General features: G+C 44.2%; 1 protein-coding gene and 1 pseudogene across 2 annotated transcripts; one reads left to right on the top strand and one right to left on the bottom strand.

The window, feature by feature from the left end:
- On the top strand, window positions 1-2,606 carry LOC109484741 (annotated as a pseudogene).
- Window positions 2,607-7,283: 4,677 nt separating this feature from the next.
- LOC109484699 (dixin-like) lies at window positions 7,284-16,163 on the bottom strand. 2 transcript variants are annotated; one of them, XM_019788049.1, is made up of 4 exons: window positions 15,840-16,163; window positions 12,890-13,204; window positions 9,668-10,082; window positions 7,285-9,268 (listed from the first exon to the last, which is right to left on the bottom strand). In XM_019788049.1, exons 2-4 carry the CDS (start codon window positions 13,089-13,091, stop codon window positions 8,032-8,034), a joined length of 1,854 nt encoding a protein of 617 aa, XP_019643608.1. In that variant the 5' UTR covers window positions 13,092-13,204; window positions 15,840-16,163; the 3' UTR covers window positions 7,285-8,031. The 2 variants fall into 2 exon arrangements, with proteins under 2 accessions (XP_019643607.1, XP_019643608.1); XM_019788048.1 differs by lacking the exon at window positions 15,840-16,163 and having other exon boundaries at window positions 7,284-9,268; window positions 12,890-13,238.
- Window positions 16,164-16,204: the final 41 nt, after the last annotated feature.

Genomic DNA, 16,204 nt, shown 5'->3' with positions numbered 1-16,204 from the left:
CTCTTCTGCTTTTCTTTTGATTGTAATGTTTTCACGCGCTGCCAACCCTTTAGTGAAACTCGGGCGCTCGTATGTCTGTTCCTCTCTGTACCGCTATTTTTCATGCCCGTGCGATCCAGCTTGTTTAACGGGTGCAATTGTTATTAAGTACACAGTGGGGTTTTGTGGTTTATCCCTCTCTTGTTTTTCCAGGCGATTCAAAACATTCCGTCTCGTTTCTGTAAAGGTAAATGTTGAGTCCCTGTGGAGGGGTACATAGTTGGCGCCGCTAGCCGCTGTGTGTTGGTGTTTTGCAAACCCTTATCGTGGCAGGCAAAACAAAACCGGGTCGACACGCCATACTAACGGCACGGGCTTAGCTACGGTAGTTACATCAGCGGAGTTTATCTACCTGTAACGCAAACACCTGTACACGGAGTTGTACATCGCGCAGGGGAAACGTCGTAAGGCGATACAACGTGAAGTCTGAAATATATCTGTTGCTTTTAGAAGTGTCGCAACCGTACCGTGACACGGGGGAATGAATGACTCAACTTGGGCCAAAGTCCCTGCTGGCTGACCTCCGACCTGGGTTTACAGTACGTATTGTTTGGCGGGCTAACATTTCAGGTGTCCGGGTCCGGTATCCATTCTGTGGCGCACAAGGGTAGGTCACACATGCATGGCAATGAAATATTCCTGCCTCCCATTTCTACTCTCAGGTCTCCTGTGTGTGCCGTGGACAGTTCGTGGGGGCCGATTGTGGAGGTGGGGAATTTAATTTCCCAGGCAGATTGACGTCATTGGACCGTAACCGGGCGGCGCAGTAGTACGCAGGCGGCGGCAGAGGTTGACGTGTGACAGCCGCGGTTAGCGGTCCCCGCACGGTAGCAGCACTCACTCGTCCAGAAAACCTGTTCCCTACAAGCGGAACTCTCATTCCAAGATTTCTGCAATTTCACGGACGACTACGGACAGGTTCGGGACCAGCATATCTACATGGATTACTGAGGGAGGTCTGTTTTAAGTGGAGTTCAGAATTAGAACGGCAAACCGGGCAGCAGTCAACAACATGGCTTCCGCTCAATCACTGGAACAGGTAAGTGTACAGACATTTTGTCCTGGATTAATCTTTACCGGCCTGTTTGTCTCGTACACGCCTTTCGCCGACTGATCCTTTTGTTCGGCGGGGTAACGTGAGGCCATGGGGTTTACGTTCGTACGTGTTGACGTGCTAGCTCTCCTTTCATTTTCCTCCTTTGCCCAACACCGTATCATGGGGGAATGTACATGTCACAGTAGCTCCGATTTAACTCTAACTCTACCTGTACAGTTACAGGCCGAAGTCGCGTCGCTGAGAGAGGAGGTCTCATCTCTCAAGGAGAAACTCCTGGCAGCTGAGGAGAGCGAAGGGACGGTTCGTCATCAGATGGACATGCAGAAGAAGCACACCAAACAGCTGATCGCTGCCTGGAAGTTACGACTTCAGGAAGGGGAGGATAAACTGCACAGACAGAAACTGGAGAACGACAAGCAGCTTCGGGATATCGCGGCGAACCTGATGTTCCTGGAGGGACAGTTTCAGAAGGAGCAGAAGGTCATAGTAGGAAAACTCAAGCATAAAGACAGACTGATAGAGGAAAAGGACAGGATAATAGAGCAACAGCAGAAGACAGTGGAAGCGTTGAAGGCTGCTAATGATAGACTAGTACATGGCTTGTCACAGCTCAAGCTAGCAAGAGGGGGAGGGCTGGAAAATGGCGGCCCCAGCGTGGAACCCCGCCAACGCACTTCAAACAGTAAATCTCTTAATAGTAACCACAAATTTCAAGAACGCGCCCTGTTGGCGGGCCAAGACTAACAGAAGAGAACATGCCAAAGGCCAGGGGGTCGCTGAAAGGGCGCTTACGGTGTAGAAGCCACCCGCAGCCCGAGAAGAAAACCCAACGTGTGCGGTTCATGGAAGCATGCTGAACCCAATAAGAACCTTTACAGTAAATCCTCTCGAGACTTGTTACGGTGCGTGGAAATCGGCAATGCCGACCGTGTGTACGCGGGCAGTGTGTTAATGTCCAGACGGGGATTCTGTTGCCACTTGTCCGTTTTATTCGCGGTAAACCCTGTCCCTGACAGGCCGACAGTCCGTTGAAGTGGTGTAAAGAGGAGCACGTTATGTTGTGAAAGCCGGGCTTGAACAGACGGCCGGCTGGCGTTTCGTCGCAAAGCCCGATGTTATGCTTGGTCGACTCAGAAAAGCCGCACAGAAAAAACTACCTTTTCAAACGTGCTGGAGAACACAGGGGTTGTCTCTCATTTCACCCAGGCCGACTCAGTGTTCTACAGGACAGATCGTGTGGACCGGCCACCAAACTGTACGTGACTTCTGTAAAATGTAAACAATGAGGAAAACAATGGAGATATTTATTTGTAATGCGGTCTTTGTACGAGCCATATGCATTCAGTCATGGTTTATGTTGTCCTTCAAAATAGACCGTACTTTGCACGGTCTTCGCGATCCGTTGCCAGGTGTCGACTGGAGATTTATTCATCCTAATTGTCGACTATGTGCCAATCCTCACGGCAACTGACGATTACTCAAACGGACTGTATTAAAGGCCATTTGCCCACCTACCACCTTTGTGTGTAGCGTTTCTCCATTAGGGCGTATTGATCTTCGAGCCTGTTTGTGAAGTGGGAGGGGGTCTGGGGGTATGGCGGGGTGCAGTTATGCTCTGTGTAACATTGTTGGACCATCTCACTAGCTCTATATATACTGACACAGTGCTAGATACGTCTTTCAATGAAATACCAGAGGTGCAGACATGTACCGTATGGTTAGCTTGTCTTAGCTTGTCTTCGATCGAGCAAATGTGCGAAGGGGTAATCGTTGATTCTCCCCTTTTCCCCACCAAGCAGTCAGTATTGTAGTGCGGTATTAAAGCAGAGCTCGAGCTCTGGGTAGTCCGTCAGCATAAGAAAGAATGGAACAGTTCTAGTTCTAGTCGGAAGACGATACGACCCCCCTCCCCGTATCTGCTTGGAGATAAATCTATGTGGATTTTGTAGCTTGTCATGAGGAAGTGTCCGATGTCAGGTCGCGTCAGCAGCTTGTCTGCCGTGCGGTGTGTTTTATCAGGCAGAGTAAACCTACAATGTTGGCAATACAGTGTGAGGGTATCCGGCCGTGGGCCAGTTACGTTATCTTCAAGCAGATATCAGGAGGGAAGATCGTAATGTTTTTTGACTGACGCGCTCTTCTTTCGTGTTGCGAGGACCACCTGTGGAAGGCTAGGAGTCCAAATGTTACCATCCCTCCCGATATGTGTTTGAAAATAAGCGATACCGAACAGTACTAGCCTACATTTGGAAATCATATCGGATGATATCAGTCTGTTCGGAACGATATCACGCGAGGTCAACCACAACTAGGGCAATGTCTACCAGGTTCAGTCAGTATAGACAGTAGACAGTACTATGCTAGACACTGATACTTTTTCCCCCGATACTGGTTGAATCTGGTACACATTGCCCCAACACTGAGAGCAATATTTTGCCAAAGCCGATGGATCCGCTTGCTGAGCGGATGTTGTTTTCAGATCGCGGCAAAGAAGATTTGTAGCGATTTCCCATCGAAATATCGATTTTGATGTGCCTCAATGCCTACATTTGTCTACATAAGAGTTGGATTACTTGGAAATCTATGTTGGATTAATAATATCGTCTTTTCAAGTGTCGAATTTCCTCATAAGAACATGGGGGAACGCGGGACAGCATAAAACTAACAGAACGTTCCCACTTCAGTTTTACAAGCCATAAATTGTGCAAACATGAAACCAGCGTAAGTACATTTTTCCTTGTCCCAGACAAAGACAGCTTATATAAAGGATCACAGTGACAACTTGAAGTGTTGTTACAAGGTCCATATTTAATTGATTTGTGTGCCAATGCTTAACGCAGACAACATTTCAAGTAGGACAAAGATCACTGTGAATGGCGCAACCTGCGGAAAGTTTTAAAGTCCAAAGTCTGGTTCCTAGTAGCCAGACAGGTGCACCAAAACACACCACAGAAGTCAGCCACCATATGGTTGTTTACAGGGGAGGATTACGCACGAATCCGTAATGCTTACATGCAGAAGATTTGCCCCCAGAGTGCCTGCTTAAATGTGATAGCCTCTTGAACAACAGACTTTGTTGTAAACAAACGTACGGACTTTGTACAAGATTAGAAGAAATCGGAGAAAATGTTTGGACGTATAAACAATATCGATTAATGGAAAATTTTGTCAGTAATCAGTTCAGAGGGCGTTATGAATAAATTGTAAAATCATAAGTACTAGAAATGTGAAAGATCGAGAAAGAATGTAGGAAACTTGGCAGCGTTTGTGAATTAAATGAAATGGGAATGACGACATTCTCAGTCATATGACTTAACCAAACAAACGTGAACAGCTCTGAACTTCTTGAGCAGCACCTGTCGGGCCGTGCTGCACGTGGGTGGTAGAGGTGCGGTTGTTGAGACGTGTTGTTTGGACACGGCGTGTGTACACAGTGCCATGTTCGCCCGGACACAGGAGACAGCTGCAGGCACGACGGAATGCTGTAGCCTATGCACCAGGCTCCGTGGCGTCACGTGGTTTTTACATAGCCTCTATCAGACTTCAGAAGCGGCTGAAAGAGGTAGAAATTGGCCAAATAGACAGAAAAAATGCCAGAAGAATTGGCTAAGAGTACATTTGCCTCGCAATCCAGCCGCTTTGAAGCCTGGTAGAGGCTAGTTTTAGTAGCCACTTGCGCAGAGTTTTCAAAGTAACGACCTGCGTTTGTTTCTATGAGGGCGGTGGTTTCTTTTCGCTGGTAGATCTAAATTTGACCAATTTCTACTCCTTCCAGCCGCTTCTGAAGCCTGGTAGAGGCTACGTATCGGGGGATACATGTGTAGCTGTATCAGTCGCGATACGGCCCTCCCAGCGAAAAGAAATCGCTGCCAGAAACAAAGCGACGGGCCACTAGAAACGTCTATGCAGTAGAATATGCCAATACGTGTTTCCTGGTTGTTGCTGTTTGGCTTTCATTGCCTTTCATTTCCTACAACACTGACCGGATAGAGCACGCTATATAGCAATAAAAAGCATCACGTCATTGGCAATATCAAAACACCACCTGAAGAGCCTGCTATGAAGGCTACAATACTTGGACACCTTGCGGGTTCTAGTCAGTTCATGCAGCGACAAAACGCAAATATGTCCAATGTAAATCCGCTTTTAATATCTGAAGTATCCTGGAAAGCCTGTTATGAAATTGTTTGCATTGCATACCAGGCTTTTATTGTGTGTTGTCAGACGTTTTCTTTGATCGCTTAATTGGGCACCGTATCTGTTGTTCCGACATGAAGGACCAAGGACAGGTCGTCGCCCTGGGTGTAAACAACCAGTAAAGTAAATAAACTATACAAATAAACAATTAAACTGACAAGTATACATGACCATGGGTACGGGTTTGCTGACAGTTTAAAGAGATATTTTTTACCTCCGCCTTGTTTATGTCATTCAAATTTCTATTGATTTTCGTATGTGACACTCGCAGTGACTGATTGCATACATACTACAAAATGTAGTACCCATATGCCCAACACATGGAATAAATCATCTCGAAAATAACAAAGTCAATTTTCCACAGGGAGGTTTAAGGGTCACGGTTACACGGAGTGAAAACACAAAACAGCCCAGACTTTCACGTCAAAGACCTTGTGAGAGTGAAGTGGGGCGTAATGATGCGGGAAACACCTGGACCGTGGGCGGGGCTCCACGGGGCGGGGTTCCCGCTTGGTCGACCCGGTGTCAAGCCAAATACATGACTCCGACACTACTTGGGGGTTTCCAAGCAGGCTCTACCAGGATTTGTGAGGTGGCTGGAAAGAGTAGAAATTGGCCAAATAGATAGATAACATACCAGGGGAGTTGGTCCGCACCCGGCAAAATGTACTACTTGAGTCTTGAGACGAGGGGAGGGAGAGGTTTGGTCGTGATGTGGGAGACTAAACCTAACCTAACCCCAGTCGTAAGTCTAACCCTAGCCCTGAACAATAATCCCAAATCTAACCCTTACCCTAACTCTAATACCAACCCCAATCCTAACCACCTGACCTCTCATGTATGTGGCAGCTCAAAAGATTTGGCTCAACACTCAACACAGGGTTCACGGCTGGGTAACTTTCGACATTCGTCGTGTAAGGTCGGGTCGCGGTTTGGTACACTTCGGTAGTCTCACCTGTCCGATGGCACTGGCGGGGAACAGTCGGGTTCGTGACTACAATGCACCGTTGTTCCCGGTATACGGTATGGACAAACTCAGCGTCTTCTGAGAAGGGACGCATGATACAGGACCTAGTCATGTCAACTGTAATTAATTTAACTCCTACTACACCCGATCTTGCTTGATATACCTTAGTTTGAGAAAAATTCCTTATACGAAAAATCATTTTCATGGGACAAAATCGGTTGTGGTCGTGAAAATGATGGTGCATATTCTAAATACAGGATAAGTGTGTGAAATTACAGGAATACATCCTATACAAAAGATTTCAAAGCGCAAACTTTTTCATGAGATAGGTAGAGAGCGGTGTGTTTATTTTGACAACATATGCAGTGTACACAGAAAGTCTGTCAGACGGAACTATTCCAACTGTAATGAAAGTTAACAAGCAGCTGAAACTACAGTATCTTTTCTTTACAAAAATAATCTTGACTTGTGTCAGTTGTGATCTCACAAAATATACAAAAAGAACAATTGTTATTGGCCAGTTTTTCTGCATACACTTATTTTCAATGTAAATCCAACAGGTAGTACAGATCATGAAATACATGTAGTATTTTGGCAGCAACATATCCTTTCCCCATATCAAACCTGGGGGTTGTAATTGTAAAAGACCTAATGTATTCCACTGTATTTCAATATATACATACATGTAGAAGAGAAACTCTATGATTAGTGCAAAGCAACATGCCTGCAGGTCAGCTGAAAGAATACTAGTAGATGCGAGTAATTTTGACAGGTTGGGGGTTTGTAGAGACTTCAATAACTAAACTGTTGCATATTTCTACAGGTTTGAGTTATTGGTAACTGCATGTGGATTTGACAACTCCTGTACAATGTATCAAAATAACTACCAGTAATACAACTTTGGGATGGACAAAATTAACACAATGCCGATACACATTTTCAAAATGAATGAGAGAGAACACCTAGAACACAATTGCTTACCCTACTGCACATATTATACATGGGTACACATGGTGCACAACACTGGGGTAAACAGTGAATGTAAATACATTGGAGTTCAGTTTTCAGGATTTTTATGACAAACGTGATTGTTATGTCAGTGTCTTTGCCACCTCATGGCTAACGTTAACTGTATTTTTGAAACAAACTGATAGGGGGCTCTCTTAAGTTGACATGTTTACCATTCAGCCAAACACTTATAATACATCCATGAGACTTGGCTATATAATAACTTCAAAGTCAGTAGCCTGTTACAAAGAGGTAATAAAAGGAACAAAACATTGCAAAAGAACAATTTGGCACTCTTGAATTGTTGTATACAAACTTACTCTTTCAGAGCTGACATACACATGTCATGAATTTGGGATATAATTTTGGGATGCAAAAATTGCATTATGATCCTTAATACTAGTAACTCCATGTAACGAGTTATTGTTTGCCATTACTGACAGCACCGTGGCTAGACATGATTACGTGAAAGACTGAAAACAACACAGCTTCCTTAGTCATAATCTTTATCTAATCATTAATTATAAGAAATATTTACATCACAAATCATGCTAAATATACAAAGTAAAAACATGTCTTCAACTTTACAAATATAAAAACCTGAAAAATGTTATAGCAACTGACATCAATTTCTTGGATACAAACTTCTAGAGTCTTCAATGTCCATTTGAGAATACAACAATGTTTTATATATTGTCAAAAAATGTTTTTCACTTTGTTAAGAAGAGAAGCTGCTCCATTCACTGCACTTACTCCCTCTGTATCATGGCCTCACCTCCTCTATCCAGGCTACAATTTTACCCTCCCATCCAGGGATGATGTCCTCATCCTGGCACACTTCTTCCTTCACTGTCCCAAACTCAGGGTCCAGTGCCTTGAAGTGGAACCTGAAGCTCCCTTGTCTGTCAAACACTTCCTTGAAGTCTCTGAGGGTGATGTCTCCTAGCTTTTTACTTATCGAAGTCATGAAGGGAGTGACTGTCTTTTCTGTGAAGTACAAAATCTTGGTCCCCTGCGCGGTACCGTTACTCTCCACGCCATTGCTACGCTGTCGTGACGTTGGCGACAGTGCCGTGTCCTGCGGTTTGGGTGAAGCCGGTTTCATCCGGTTTGCCAGGCTCTCCTTCTGGCTGGCGATGAGTCTCTGGGACTCCAGGAAGCGTAGTCTCTCCATGAGTGTCGCTATGCTCTGCTCCAGTGTGTCTATGGTGTGATGTTGCGGGTTGTTGACTTGGAAACACGAGCGTAAACCTCGTAATGCCTCCCGTACCACCTGTAGCTCCTCCCCAGGGGGTAGGGCTGGCACACCATTGTACACAGGACTGGAGACATTATCCTTTACTTTACTCGAGTTTGCCTGGGTTAGTTTACGTTCCGCCTCCTCCAGTTTGGCTTGCTGTTCGTCCAACTGCCTGTCCTTTTCTGTCAGCTGCCTCCGCAGGTCTGTCAACATCTTATTCTTTTCGTCGACCTTCCGCTGCAACTCCGCCTTGTCGGCCTCGAACTGCTCCATGACGAAACCCAGCCGCAACAGCTCGTTCTTCATCTCCAGAAGTGAGTTGTCCTGTTCCGTGAGGCGTGACTGGAGCCCCACTTTCGTCCCGTGCAAGTTTATGTTCTCCTGTTTTGCGCGGGAGAGATCCTTTCTCAGGTGATCACACTCCACTTCTCTCTGATCTAGTCTGCTCTGTAGGAGCACCACCTGTTCCTCGGGGTTCACCCCCTCCAACAGGGGCCTTACCCCCTCCCCCTCCTCCTCCCCTTGGAGAAGTAACTGCTGCAGTTTGACAACAGTGTCTTTTGCCTCCTCCATCTGGCTCTCTAAGTCAAGGTGCTGTTCCAGTAAGTCCTGCCAGGAGGCTCTGCTACCCTCGTCTCCGGAGCTCAGTCCCTGGGCAGTGTCTGATGAGTCCCGCCGGGGAAGCACATCAGGCTCTTGGGTAGGGGGCCTTGATTGAGGGGACATGCTTGCAGGAGGGGATCTGACCAAGTCTTCATACCTGGGGGGAAAAGGATGTTTAAAGTTTGATGTCAGGAAGCATTGGCTAAAACACTTGGCTAAAACAACATTGGATAAGAGAGCGGGGATGCATGATGTCTGTGGTTAGGAAGTTTTATTTGGAAAACCTGTGTTCTTAAGACCACTGAAGGCATTATAATGGTTTAGACGTGTTGCAGGATCCAAAATTTGATATTGCAACAGTCTTCCAAGCCCCTCTGGCTTTCCACACACTGACCTATCTCCATATTTCATATCATATTTACTGGTATAGATGAGCAATGCTGATTTTTGTTGCCTTTGTATGTACATGTTTAAGTTTTGTATTGTGACAATAATACAACTTATACAAGCCAGGCATACAAAACATCAGAATCTACTCCAATCAGAAGCCACCCACCTGGGCGGCTGTCTGTCCGGAGTGGAGGCAGGCGACCTGCGATGTCCCACATCACCATGGTAACGCCCCTCCCTCCTGCCGTGGTACTGCCTGCCTGCGCTCGCCGCGTCCTTTCTCGCATCTGCCAACGCCGCCGCAGCCCCGGCAGCCGCCGCCACCGACGTGTTCCTGTGCTGCGAGCGGGAGTACTGCTGCGCCGAGGAGGACGAGGATTTCACGCTGCTGGGTTTGAAGTACGCGGCCAACGCCAGGATGAGTCTCATCACGGCCTTCAGGTTCCCCTCCACGATGTCCTTAGCGGAGGTCTGGTGCATGCGGATGCGGTGGGTCTGCATGAACTGGAGCACGATCTCCACGTTCTGTTTCATGGTGCCCAGGCTGTTGGGGGAGTAGTCCACATGGGGGAGGGTTTCACCTGGGAGGGAACAGAAAACATAACTGATTAACTTTATGTTCACGGTAGCAAAAATTTATGAAAAAAGGGGTGTTCACAGTGGCAGCAGGTGTAGACATGAGAAACTCAGCGAATTATTTGTTAACTGCAGTGATATCGGTAAGTTACCGTTACCGAAAACTGCAAACATAAAAGTACCATGAAAAATTCAGGAATTACAGCACGTGTATTTCACAATATTTTGCAGTATACAGTCAAAACTGCCCAAGAAGACCACTCAGGAGAAAAAATCTGGTCACTATAGATAGGAATAGATATATAGATAGCTATAGGATTCTTAATGCTTTTTTATCAATGAGAAAAGTATCTGGGGGGCCTTATGTGGAGGTACTTGCTTGTACAGGTTTGACAGTAGGGTAATAAGGATGAAATTGTAGGATATGAATATTAGAAGCCATAAATGCACAACTTCCTCGCATATCATCATTATTTTATACAACGAAAGATACAGTTAATAATAGCACAAAAACTATATGTCCAACTCCTGGAACCTAATACCTTACACAGTGACATGTTCATTAGGGGTGGGTACCGGTCCAGGTGGACCGGTTCGGACCGCAAAAATTTTATCGGTCCGGTCCGAAAAACCGAAACGTCAGTGGACCGGTTTTTTGGACCGGAACAAAAATTTAAACTTGTAGTTACTGATGATCACTAGATACAAGAATCCTGCCAGGAAAATGAACATCCAGCCTCAAAATAAAAGAAATTTACCTTAGTTTCCGTATCTCTCATTCTGCAACAATATTCTCCATATTTTCATTACCAATAGTCATCTAGAAATCATAAAAGAGAACTTTACAGGTTGCGTTTGCTTCGGATCGATCAAGCCGAAAATCACTGGCACATGGTCAGACTGTGCCGCACATAAATTTTCACTCGAAATGAGAAATTAGTACCCAACAAAACGGACCATTTGGTTCCCAAGGCTGTATTACTCTTTTGTTCTTGTGGTCAACTTGTTTTCTTTGCTTGAATCGCGTAAAATACCAAGGAAAATACAAGGAAAGTTCGGGAATCGGCTCTGAACTGTGCCGAGCGGCGGCCATCTTGGATTCCCAAATTTGGACCTGCAATTTGGCCCAAACCGCTAGAGGGGGCGAATGCACAAAATCCTGCGATGTGATTGGTTGGGAAGTTTAATGTATTAATATATTCGGTTCTGAGGTTTTAGCCATATAGGACAAGAGGAGAAGCTTGATAATGTATAGAACGGATAAAATAGGATAGAATAAAATTAAAATAGGATAAAATAAAATAAAAAATAAATTAAAAAAAAGAATAAATTTTAAAAAATTAAAAAAAAATAAATAAAAAAATTTTGTAGTGGTTACTTATACATTAAGCATTTAGCAATGATCGTTTAGCAAAAATTATTTGGTACTGATACTCCGGTGTCCAGAATCAGGTACAGGTACAGGTCCGGACCTGGACCTGATCCTCTGGACCTGGACCTGGACCTGGACCTGAAAGAGCCGAACAGGTACCCACCCCTAATGTTCATGCAATCTCACAGCTATCCCACAAACAACAGGTATCACATTTGCAGCCACAAATACCTTACATGTATAAGCAGACATACACCTATCCCACAAACAAAAGGTATCGCATTCACAGCCTCCCATTCAGCATTCAGCGGGCTAATCCCTAACATTCATGAACATAATGCTGTCCTTTCCCTGCGCCTTGCAGAGTTGTCGGCCATGACGTGGCCATTGATGGCAGTTTCATTTGATACGCCTGACATTTTGATACACAGGACCCTAACAATAGCAACCTAGGGGGTGGGACCTGTCAGTGTGTCTCAAAGACCCCTATAGGAATAATTGTAACTGTGAGGTGAATAGTTGTTAACGTATAGCTTTATAAACTGTTTAGCATGACACAGGGAACTGTAAATAATGAAGACATGTGCGAGCATTTTGCTTTGTTTCTGTTCAGTAGCAAAAGACTGCAACATGCCAAGCAACCCACATGGCACACTAAAGTAATTTTGGGTCATTACAGCAAGATGAAAGGGCTACTAGGCAACACTGTTATAGTCAAGAAGACTGCATGGTTGGTAGGGTAGACACTTAACTTGAACAAAGGCAACATTTATCAAGAACCAGGCTTACATAATGTATTACATTAAGTTTGAGTCATTACACTTGACAAATTACTTTTGTGGCCTGTTAAGGATGGAGTTTTCACATAGAAGCCAAAAGTTGTACTGCTTTCTTTTCAATGTTGCTTCACAATCTAAGGGAGTAAATAAATGCAAAATTACATGTACATGCAAACATCATTAAAGATTAACTAGTGATAAGTACTGACCAGAACTATAAGTGTATAGAACCCAAAATCATGCTGAACTCCTAACCTTTCTTGACCCCTTTGCCCTTGGGTATAATGACACACTCCACCGATGTAAATAATTATCCCTTTCTTGACTTCATTAAGTTTAATTAGCCAACGATTTCAAAGAGCTTTGCCAGTTGGGGGGACAGTTATCTAATTGTTGATCTTTGGACCTTTCAATTTACATACTGATTACTTTATGTATTAAAGGCGGTAGGAACACTGATTATATATTCTGGAAGCTGTAAAAATACTTAATGTACTATTACCAATACTGGTATTCCGACAATTTTGTGGCATGTTTTGTTTGACAAAGTGGTACTGCGATGAATGTACCGGTAGTTGTCATCCTAACAATTACTTCTGTCCTATCTATACTATGAGTCACACAAGATAAGAATACAACCAACCAACAACAATAGACTCACCTGACAGGATCTCCACCAGTTGAGCGAACGCCACTCCGTCCTGCATGTCTCTCCGCAGGTCCGACACGATACGACACCCGGCGCGCTTCTTCAACTGCGAGTTGACCCAGGCCACGTACGCCTGCAGCTGTTCTGTCCACTCTGCCCAGGACTGCGACTCGGCCTGGCTCGAGCCCCGCTGGGGAACAGGTCCTTCTGCCATGATGACCGCTGACTGAGGCTGAGCTTCTCTCTGTGAGACTTCTTTCACCAGTACATGCCGGGCTCCTTGTGTGTGACAGAAGCAGCAGACATTGGGCGTCCTCTGTCCGCTGTCTGTAAAACATGACACAGAATTCTCACTTGCCATCCTCACAGCACAGTGAAATCTATGTAAGTTACATAAGGGAGAAGCTACAATCAGTTCTCCAACAAGATGGCCCTTCATCTATAGCCTTGGTCATGTTGTTTTGGCCTCTTGCCAGACTGAGCTGCATTCATCCTTTGAATTCAGCAGTGACAAAAAGAACGTTGGATGTCCACGTGTATGCAGGGTGTTACCAGGACTTCTAAGCAATTGACTTCAGTCCAGGCTGAATAATATATTATAGCCTGGGGCTGCAAAAGGTATGCTAAATGCTAACCTTGATGTCACGTGTCAGTGGGCAATCCTAACCGTCCGCTATTCACATGCTGCCATGAGCAATCAAAGGAAAGCTCCCATCTTGTGGCACAAGGGATTCGACATAGATCTATACAATCTTCAGACAATGTAGAAGTACAGGGCAAAGGTGGCTATTTTATATAAAGTATCTCAGTCTAGAATACTGTAAAGTTGGAAAGTTTGGTTTCGAAAATTCATTTGAACAAATGCCAATATTAGCGACTCTTGGCTAGGCTGTGAAACAGGTTTGGAATTCATCAATCCACTGTGTCTGGAAATAAGCCATATATATATGCCACAACATATTATCTATTCCTGTTTTCTTTGTGTCCATTCTGACTGCATAGTTCATAGGAAAAGCTGCTGAAACACTTACTTGGATTGAAAAAACAGACATGACTTCCCAGTATGTACTGTACATACTGGGAAGTCATGTCTGTTCAGTACACCATACAGCATAACTACAGTAACATGTACTCAAGCTGGAACAAAGGATTCCTTTGAGACTCAGAACAGTGATGAAACAGTTTACACACACATGCACAAAGTTAAAGACATTGGCACCAACTGAACGTTACAAAACAAAGATTTACCATAAAATGCTAAATATATATATATTATGTAACATTGCCATCACTTCATGATTAATGTGAAATGTTTTAGGGGAAATTTGTTAGAATTAGACTTGCCACATGTTCATGGCATTGGTCCTTGAGTTGTTAATAATTCATTAGCCAAGCCTCCCAGCAGGACAGCAACACAAAAATCATGCAGGTGGGATGGGAGGCTGCTTTCGATCATAATATAATTTTCCCAACTGAAAGAAAAAGGTCATATTTTATGGAGCACTAAATAAACCAAGTACTGTTTTCTCCATCTTTTAGTTTCCTATGATGATTAGAATTTGAGTATCCCCTATATACCATAGAAAGGTACTTAAGTGTATATATTCCCCCAATCATCCTAAGCCTTACGGTGAAAGGAGCGAACTATAATTTTCCATTGATAATGACAGTCTGGAAAGTCTGCCTTGATACATGCCATGAATACAAATTCCCAGTCCAACAATACAGCCAGTGTGTCATCAACAGGACGTTGGTGACCCGGTCACAAGAACTGCTTCCTGCCACTTTTAACTTTCCTGTATTATATATATTCAGTCAAGGATTCAGAAACTTGGATAAATTCTAGTTAGTCGATACTTTTAGTAAGTCACTCTGAAAGTATCACTCTATTAAGAGCTACAATTGCTTACCCTACGTGTAAATGTTTGAAAAGTGTTTGCATAATGGAAGTACCAAAATTAACTACCAAAAATGACATCAGCATTGGTAACAGCTTTAGAAGCTAGGCGAGACTAATGATTAGATCAGCACCAAGAGTTTTCATGTTAGATAGCATTTGTATGAGATCAGCAACTGTAACACATATTCAACCTCCATGTCAAGTTTAACTTTAACATTCTTTGTGTCAGAAAAAGGGACAGCATGACATATTATATTCCAATATTATAATTATCAACTGCAAGTTCTGGTAAAATATAATTTATATAGAGCCAACATGAAACAAGACCTTAGTCTCTCAGTTGTTTAACAGACCTGCCCACACTATTAGGATTATAATAGGATGTTTTAGTAGAACTGTTAGGCCACCCACAGAGTTCAAGTATGTGTGAATGTACATATTCATGTCGTTAGTCTCTTATCAAGCCCTGTCATGGCACCGGAATTATTACACCACACTAATTGCTATCAAGTGCAGAAGGCTTGTCAACACTGCACTTGTTGTGCTTTACACCCAGTGACTTATTGTAACTTACGGGACAGCGTTGAGTGAAATAATCTTTCAGCAGCCCAGTACACGGGTGCAAAAGTACCGAAGTAACGGGTTCCTTTCTCAGCACTCGGTATACAGAGGTGAGGAGGCTTCCGTCCTAGATCTCCAGTGCCGAAGTTACGTCAACACTTGGTGCCCAGTGACGGCGGCTTCGGCACTGGAAACTCGGAATCGGCAAACCAAAACCTTGTGGGTTATCGAGGGTATCGAGATGCTGCCTTTGAACTCTTAACACTCATATTTTCGAGCTACACGGGTTACCGCTTTTTAGAGTCTCAGATTCTTCTACAATGTTGAATGTAACAAAATTATGTACCACTACATGCACAGGAAGTACAATTTTCAGCAAACGCCCATGTTTGAAATCACAGCCCAAGTGACTCTAGCGTCAACGTCGCTTGGATCAATCCCAGCAATGATTTACAGCGTGTCAGATAGCACCGATGCCACAAAACAACAAACTGGACTCACCTTGAAAACAAACTTGAAACCACGAGAAGCTTCAGGGTTGCAAATCAGGAATTTGCCGAGAACATGTCGGACGTAAGATCCGTTGCTCCTGACAACTTGACACGCTTGCCTTGAGCAAAAACAGCGACATTTTTGGGGGTCCTCGCCAAACCTTTGTAGACCCGGGTTTTTCCTTGCGTGTCCGGCAGTTAATTAGAGGTGATAAGAGTCCTTAAGACGGCAATTTATCCAGCTGGAGAAAGAGCAAACATCAAAACAACTGACACTTGATGGCAGTCACTCCTTCCTTTTGAATTTTGGTGTGGGTGCAAATATGTAGCTTCTTATACGCTTCACCTTTCGGTAACAATTAGAGATTCCAGAAA

This window comes from Branchiostoma belcheri, unplaced genomic scaffold (genome assembly GCF_001625305.1).
Source record: "Branchiostoma belcheri isolate BF01 breed outbred unplaced genomic scaffold, Haploidv18h27 scaffold7, whole genome shotgun sequence".
Classification (NCBI taxonomy): Eukaryota; Metazoa; Chordata; class Leptocardii; order Amphioxiformes; family Branchiostomatidae; genus Branchiostoma; species Branchiostoma belcheri.
Note: the sequence above shows the minus strand (reverse complement) of the source record. Positions and strands in the feature narration are given on the sequence as shown.

Coding starts and splice junctions, on each gene's coding strand:
- LOC109484699 (XM_019788048.1), bottom strand. CDS start 13,238: ATGGCAAGTGAGAATTCTGTGTCATGTTTTACAGACAGCGGACAGAGG. Junction 10,083..12,889: donor ACTGGTGGAGATCCTGTCAG/GTGAGTCTATTG, acceptor GTTCCCTCCCAG/GTGAAACCCTCCCCCATGTG. Junction 9,269..9,667: donor CCGGACAGACAGCCGCCCAG/GTGGGTGGCTTC, acceptor TTTTCCCCCCAG/GTATGAAGACTTGGTCAGAT.